This window comes from Pogona vitticeps, chromosome 12 (assembly GCF_051106095.1).
Source record: "Pogona vitticeps strain Pit_001003342236 chromosome 12, PviZW2.1, whole genome shotgun sequence".
Taxonomy (NCBI): Eukaryota; Metazoa; Chordata; class Lepidosauria; order Squamata; family Agamidae; genus Pogona; species Pogona vitticeps.
Genome location: NC_135794.1, coordinates 23,719,700 through 23,727,816, shown reverse-complemented (window position 1 = coordinate 23,727,816; position 8,117 = coordinate 23,719,700). Strand labels below are relative to the sequence as shown.

Below are 8,117 nucleotides of genomic sequence, written 5' to 3'. Positions count from 1 at the left end.
ATTTGAACTCTGCCAAAACACCTTGAGCCCCCCGGGAAAGGCAGTCCAGAAAGGGATGGGAGCTAGGAGAGAGATTATTCCGGTCATGGAGCAAGGCAGTCACTCCCTGGGTCGAATGCCCTCTGACCTTCTTACCACAAAGTATATTGGCCGGATATGTGTGTGATTCATCCAGCGCCCTGCACAGCAGCCCCAAGACCATTGAGTGCTAAATTCTAGCTTTCTCGGGGAGCCTTTGGGTTGGAGAAACTCAGAAGGTGTTAATTATATCTTTTTATTAACATGTAGAAAACTCTGAAGAAATACAAAATGGCATTACTTTGGTGGAACAGTGTGTGTGTGTGTGTGTGTGTGTGAGAGAGAGAGAGAGAGAGAAAGAAAGAAAGAGAGAGAGAGAGAGAGGAGAAGAGATTTGGGCATTACAAAGTTTCATTTACAGCACAGATTTCTTTCATGTAAAAAAAAATCCTTAAAAATTAAACAGGCATATTTATACTACCAACAGCAAAAGGGACAACATAAAAACCACTTAAAATAAATGGAAAAAATGTCTGCAGCTCCTGGACTTCTACAGAATAACGAAGCAAAGTTTGATATTCATCATTTCCGAGCCTAGATAGACTTGCTTTGGGGGAAATCTAAAACTATTAGATTAAATACCCCAATGAACATCTCTAGTGACCATGCTGGGGGGGAGTCATAGTCCCACAAAAGTAACTTCCGCTAAGATTTAGAGTTCCACAAAAGTAACTTTCTCGAGGTCGCCCTCAGTTTTACTTCTGACAACAAAATAACCAGTTCTTGGGTCGCCGCCAGTGATTTGAAGGACGCTTCCGACCTTTGCCATTGGGAATTTGCCACATATCAGAATGGAAATGGGTTGCCTTCAGCCCAAATTCTGGCAGGTCAAAGAGTGTCCGCCCGCTGTGGGGTATTGCGCCAGCGCATATACGCAATTCCTTTCAATCTGCTGTGTGATATGTGAGAGGAGATTGTGTTAGGAATACTTTAGTGAAGAGGAAAATGAAACCCCGGGAGGAAATAGACAGCCTTTCCTCCTCACTGCAGATGGCCGCCAAGGCCCAGATCTGAATTAAACAATTCTGTTACCGTGCCAAAATATAAAAATATTTAAAAAAAAAGCATCAAGAAAGGTGAAATGGAAGTGAACTGCAAAGACCACAAACGAAAGTCTAAGGAACCACAAAGAACTCTGAACACATTTGCCTCGCACGGCACAAAACGCTCAGTCACCATCATGTCTGGGGATCATCGTGGAGCAACATTTTGATTTAAAAAAACACAACAACAACAACAAAATCGAATGGCTTCGTCAGTGGGGGGAAGAATGTGATTTAGGATTTCAACTATTCAAAACAGTGAAACTGGCACACGAGATACAAATACACAGGAATGCTGCCACATGGTTGCAAATTAAATACTATAAAAGTGTTCCTTTTAAATATGACATAAGACCAATCTCATTAAGTGCATAGAACGTAAGGTGGAAAACGGGTATGTACAGTGACAAGAATATTGAACATAGATATATTTGTGCCAAACAATGCTTGTATATAAAAGAAAGTGTTAACAAGGCCAACGGACTCTTACTCTTGAAACAAAAGACCAATATTTTCTCCTTAGTAACAAACAACAGTAAGCAATACAAGATATATCGGTTTATCAATGTGCCCCATAGTCTTAACGTCGCCTCCTGCCAAACGTTGGAAGATTTGCACTCCGCTCCAGTGTTTGATGTAGCAGTCCAAAAGTGCAATAAAAATACACATTACGTTTTTTAAAAGGATGTCCTGCGTGTGGTTCATTAAAGTTTTTGGAAGCATTGTATTGTGCCAGGAGCTATGTATTTCAGGGGCTGCAAAAATTAACCAGTTGTCCTTAAAGATAATAATGAAAAAAAGAGAGACTAATCAAAGAGCTGTTTTTTATGCTTTTTCAGACAATTCCTCAGGCTTGCTTCTCTCGTTACATTTTAAAGACGAGGAATGGTGGAAGCCACTTCCCCAACAGACCTGTGAGCAGCTGGTCTGGGCAGAGGCCATCCATACCTGGGCCAATGTCTTCATAGATTGTAATAAAGACATCTTCCTTACTTACTCCCTCCTTCCTTCCTTCCTTCCTTCCTTCCTTCCTTCCTTCCTTCCTTCCTTCCTTCCTTCCTTCCTTCCTTCCTTCCTTCCTTCCTTCCTTCCTTCCTTCCTTCCTTCCTTCCTTCCTTCCTTTTCTTTTCTTTTCTTTTCTTTCAAGAAATTGGGCTTTGCATTTTTTCAAAAGTCGTAAAAACAACGGCCAATATTATGTGGGGAAAAAACCAAGACAGACCAAACCTTCCCCCCAACCCCCCTCCATGATAACCGATACTCAAATATGTCTAATGCCCCCAGGAGTTCCAAAACTGAATGTTATACCCTAAAGCTAAACTTTGCTTTATCACCTATACTTCCCATCAGTCCTAGGGGTAAAGGATGATGGGAATTTTTTTTTTAAAAAATGGAACTGAAGTACAAAAAAACCCCAAAACAAAACAGCGCCATGCAAGGGATTTCAAGGTAATAAATTATATAGGGAAGTACCTTTGTGTTTAATACTGTAAGGATGAAATAGAGGCAGAGCTACAAGCTACAGAAAACGTGGGCTCACTGCTGAAATGCTCATCCCCGAGTCGGGTTTTCACCGAGCTCGCGTGGGGACCCGTGGTCAGGGACCACTGCTCTAGCATCCCGTGTCCCGGCTGCTCCTTGCACAGGTGAAGAAGGTAAAATACTGAGACATTAGGATGCAGGTTAGAGAGACGAGCTTTGTGTAACATGTAGCTTGGCCTGGGCAGCATCATCATCTCCAGAGTGGAAAGACAAGCTTCAGATCTTCTGACTCCACCCTTTGGCACACCCAGAAGAGGTTACCAGAAGACCTCCCAAAACGCACACGCAAATTAACTTGTAAACAAAACAGTAGGACAATTATCTTGATTGCATCTCACAATGGCAATCTGTTGCGAGCACCTTTAGCTTATAAAGTAATGTTGTCCTTATCCTGTTAGGATTGCCTTCCTTTAAAGCAAATTTCTACATCTGCCCACGTAAGAACCTACTATATTATTTTTTCAAAACAAAAATTAAACAATGCCTGCGGGGAATTTAAAAAAAAAAAAGACTCTGTGAAACAACTTCACTGGTATAAATGGAAGGAAAATTTGGCCCTGTGTTTTATGGGGGCTTTATGTAAAGGAAAGAACACATCTTCCAGCAATATGCTGTTATTATTATTATTTTTTTAAGGTTGAAATGCTGTATATAGGAAAAAGTCACTCACTAAGGGAACAGTGAGAAGGGTTTACTGGGAACTGTTTACTGCCCTGATCAAACTCTTGTGTAAATTGGGGTTCTGACTGTGCCGGTTTCGGCTACGAACCGAAGAAAACATGGTGTCACAACCGGGAACTTTGCATTTGTGAAGCTGGCGGAGGTGTACTGTTTTGTAATGGGCCCTGAACGTCCCTTTGTTGCTGTAGCTCCTCTGGCATAGGTCGCAAGTGATGGGCAAACCTGAAGCGGCGTCGGGGAATCCCGGGGGCAAGCTCTCCATCAGGGAAGAGTCTGGATAGAGTTCGTCGCTGGGGTTTAAGCAGCTACTTCCACAGCTTTCCGGGCTGCCCTCCACACCGATGGGATCGTCCTCGTTGCCTCCATCGGAATCCCACGAGGAGCGGGCGCTGCTCTCGGACTTGATGCTGGAGGTGCTGCTGAGGTCCAGAACAGCACCGTCATTCACCAAGTCGTACGGGTAGCTCACGGGGCACGGCTCTCCCATCTTGCTCATCGGGAACACCAGGCTGCCGGTCCTGTTCATCCCTTTAAAGATGACGGACGTCGGTTGCCCGACGACGTGTCTTTTCGAAGAGTCCTCTGGGCAAACCTCTTTGGCCAAGTCCTTCAAGAGGCAAGTGGCGTTGAAATGATGCGTCTCTGCTTCCAAAGGATCTTTGGTGAAAAGTTTGTGGTGAAGGTTTAGATTGGAGCTGTGTCTAGGGAAATAAGGAAAAGGATCAAGGGCGTCAAAAACTGTCTGGGCAAAACAGATTGGAAAGACTTGTGCCTGGTTTTTAATCTAAAGAATTGGCCCCAGGTTGGATATCCTGCCAAAAAATTGGCTGTTGTATCTTTAACGACAGTGAGCCAACTGACAGGGACCAGAAACCTGGGGGCAAAGCTGTAGAACATGCTCTCCTTAGGGTATTGAATGCCAACTCCCATTCAGACCCAGCCTCTCTCGTAGAGTTCTGAATTTTTGTTAAAAACCTCCAGCTGTGCAGCAAAAGTGCAGAGACTTACAGAGCAGAATTAGCCTCAAATCTCCTCACAGTAGCCCACCCCTCCTTGTCTCATCAACTGGCACTTACTGTCTCAAAAATCCTCTTTCCATTGGTAAGAAAAAGAATAAAATGTTTCATTTACTCACAGTTCTGAACAGATCATAAACAGCATACTATACACAAATGATTGCTTTCAGTAGCAACAGGTCTCAACAAACTCACAGCCTGCTTCCAGCAGAGCCCTGCAAACTGTATTTTAATGGCACTAAGTGCTCACTAACTGCTAACTGCGTGCTAACTGCCAGCAGACTAAAAGAGAGGGCAAGGGACACTTAGGCAGAGAGGCGTGGCTCTATTTGGAATAAGAGGCAGTGAAGGAACAATTGGATTACTGGATTGACTAACAGTCACCCCAGCCCAGAAAGGTCCCTCCTAGCTAGACCTACTAAAGGCAGCGTATGAGGTTGAAATAGTGCCAACAGCCTGCATACCCAAATGGATCTTTAGACAGACACCAGTGCAAATTCCTACGGTTCAGAATAACTGGGTACATTTTCATGGTGGTAATTCAGTAGCCTGCGAGCAGCTGGTGCAAGAGGCTAAGAGGCTGCAGAGAGTTGACCCTGTTGCAGCTTCTTGTTAGATCTGCGTCTACAGCCTAACACAGTAAAACACATTTGACCACTGCATAGTGCAATGAAGTCAGAGAAAACTGGAGAGACAGGGCAGCGAGAAGGAATTAAGGTTTTGACCCAGCAGTTTCTGAACCAGAGCTGCCTGGGTGAAATCTAACAACGTAAACAAACTTGCAACAGTTCTTAATCATCATTAAGCAAAGTCCAGCGAGGGGTAGAAGTAGAAGCTATACCATTCTCTGAAATGATTCATTATGGTGCTGGGAAGTCCAAATACTGGTGTAAATATTCACTGAAAATCTGCATAGTCCTCCAATTCAAGGATGGACAACTAGGAGTTCTTAAGACTACAATTCCCACCAGCCCTAGGGGTTTATGGATCATGGGAATGGAAGTCCAAAATCAAAATCCAAAAAAACAGTGCCATGCAAGAGATTTAGAAATATACTATGAACTTTGACGAAGGCTACAGTCCTAAATACATTTGTTTCTGAGCAAACCCATTAGAGGTGCCTGCTTAACATGGGAAAATATTAGCACACACAAACACACACACACAGGTGTGCACTCTTTCTCTTGCTCTCTCACACACAACTTAACACTCTTCAAACCACCACACTCCTTATCGAATATCTTCTGGTCTAAGGGAACACAAAGTTTCCTTTCACGTTCTTCCAAAAACACAACACAGTGGCATTTTTTCAAAATGTATTTGCACACAATCCTTCATGGCATATTTGTTTTTATTTTTTAAAGACACACACACAAACCCGCACTGGTTTTGAGCACCATCGTCATCTTACCTGTCTCGACTTCTACGGGAGGGAAAAGTGGCGTTACAACCCTCCACCGTGCAAAAATGCATTTCTTTCAGGTGGACGTTCTTGAAATGCATTTTTACACCGTACGGGTTTTTAAAGGTCTTCTTACAGATGTCACAGTGGAAGCGACTGTCTTCCTTCAGAAGCCCTAGCGCACCTCGATTGACTCGATCCATATCTTTCATAGCGTCAAAACCAGGGATGGCCACGCTCCTACTGGACAGGGCGCAGAACCCACCCTTAGTGAGGAAGCGGTGCTCCAATTCAGAGAGGCCATTGACAGGAATCCTGTTGTTGTTCAATGGCCCCTGATTATCGCCATGGGGTTCTGTTACCGCTTGGATCCTGTCACTGTGCAGGTCTTTCTCTTTGGCTGCATTTTCACTGGAAATTGTCTTAAGCACTGTACTTTGGTCTGGCTCATCCTTTGTCTCGGAGCAACGAAAGTCATCCGCTTTGAGGCACGTATCATTTGGCTTGATGGATTTAATGGGTTTTGGCCCTCCAGGAAGGGACGTCCACGATGTCCCTGGCCGGGGGTCTTTCTCCTCAGTCTGGGGCATGGCGCCGTCTACCCTAGTCTGGCCCCTCTCCTCAGGCCCTTCACTTACCGCCTGTGGCGATGGCGCCTCTTCCAGGCTGCCAGTTTCCCCGGTCGCTTTGGCTGCCTCCACAGCTTCTTTCTCTATCTTGATGGGCATGCTAGACTTACGGGATTTTTTCTTGGGCATTGCCTCGCAGGGCAGTTCGTTGGAAACCAAGAGTTCGGGTATCGACGAGGAAACCAGAGGGAGCGAGGGAAGGGTGCCTGGTGTATTCGCAAACTCAGCTGGAGTGACCGGACTGCGGTAGAAGGGAAGAACCGGCTGCACCGTTTTCAGGTTTGGAAAGGGGATGCCGTTTTGGCCGGTGCCATGAAAACTTGATGGTCCCTTGGGCTCAGAAGAAGCACTCCCGTGGCCGGGAACAGATCGGTTCTCGGGGGCTAACAGAGGAAAGTCTGCCTGTCTGTTCTCTTCCAGTCCAGTGAGGGTCAAGCCATTCCTCAGATCTTTATCTCTGTTGTTTCGGTTCATGGGCATGTGGAGTCTCGGGTTGGGGTTGGCGCTATGCCGATTCCGGCTCCGTAGGGAGCTAAACACCATGTTGCAACCTTCAATGGTGCATTTGTGTTTGATTTTCAGATGGACAGCGTTGTAATGGATCTTCAGGGTTCCTTTATCGTAAAACGTCTTTTCGCAAGCGGTGCAAAAAACTCGCCCTTTCCTTGCCCCGGGGCCGTTTTTATCCATGGATTTTGTTTTGCTCTCTGGAGATACCTGGCCTCTGTCCATCTTTGGGAATGCATTTGGAGAGGCCACATCCGTGAGTAAATCATCCTCTTCTGGCTTTAAAGGGGTACCGGGACTGGCTGCGGTTGTTTCTTTATCTGCCTGGAATGAAGAGTCGGACGTTAAGAAGGTGTGTTCAGAAAACGGCGTGTGGATGCTCTGTTTCAGTTCTTTGCTGTGTTCCTGAATTTGCTCCATCAGAAGTCTTTCGGGAGGTGAGCCTATCAGAGGCGGAGGCATGGGACTGAAAAACTGGAAAGGCAGCATAAAAGCCATATTGTTGACCAGGTTTTCAAAGTGATGGATATTTACAGGGTTCATTTTCTCCAAGACTGTGGAAAGGTTTGGACTTCTTTGGTTGCAGCTCTCAATAAATGCCCGGATATCCATGTTGGTCGCCATGGTGGGGATGACAACGGACTGACCCTCTTTCTCCTGTATCGCCATAAGCTCCACAATGGACTTGGTTTCGCCAAAACGCAGGAACTGCTGCAAAGTAGCCAGCTCCTCTTCGCTGGTCATGATACTCCAGTGATCCAGGACCTTTCCGGAAGCATCCTTGAAAAGATAAAAGGAAAACCCAACAGCAATGCCATAAGTACAAGAGTGACACCATCTTTGGCATCCAATTCTCACAGACTCTTAAGGCAGAGCAGTTCCTTCATTATATTTAGCACCCCAAGGTGTCAGCAAAATCTGTGCTGTTCTGCTGACCAACATCTCAACATTTACACATTTCTCTGTTCTTAATTCAAAGGGGTGACTTGGTAACAAATGAACCCCTGCTTGGAGGAAAGAGGTCTTAGGGAAGCACGGTTTCTTTCTGTCTCTTTAGGAAACCAAAGGGTGGCAACTCATCTCTTGTGTTTGCTTGGGGTAGAAGTTAAGGCCCCAAAAGGTACATCTTGCATACACTTGGTGTCGGGATTGCAAAGAAGCAGCGACTTTGGGAGCAGGTTGAGAGATGAGATGTAGTGGATGCATGAAGAAATGGACT

General features: G+C 45.3%; 1 protein-coding gene across 6 annotated transcripts in view; it reads right to left on the bottom strand.

The window, feature by feature from the left end:
- Window positions 1–255: 255 nt before the first annotated feature.
- The window catches only part of BNC1 (basonuclin zinc finger protein 1), a 51,386-nt gene continuing 43,524 nt past the window's right edge, over window positions 256–8,117 (bottom strand). For all 6 annotated transcript variants that reach the window (XM_020790034.3, XM_072981736.2, XM_072981735.2 and 3 more), the window contains 2 exons: window positions 5,772–7,678; window positions 256–4,045 (listed from right to left, as the gene is read on the bottom strand). In XM_020790034.3, the coding sequence (XP_020645693.3) occupies window positions 3,355–4,045; window positions 5,772–7,678 (2,598 nt within the window). In that variant the 3' untranslated portion in view covers window positions 256–3,354. The remainder of the gene's footprint in view (window positions 4,046–5,771; window positions 7,679–8,117) is intronic.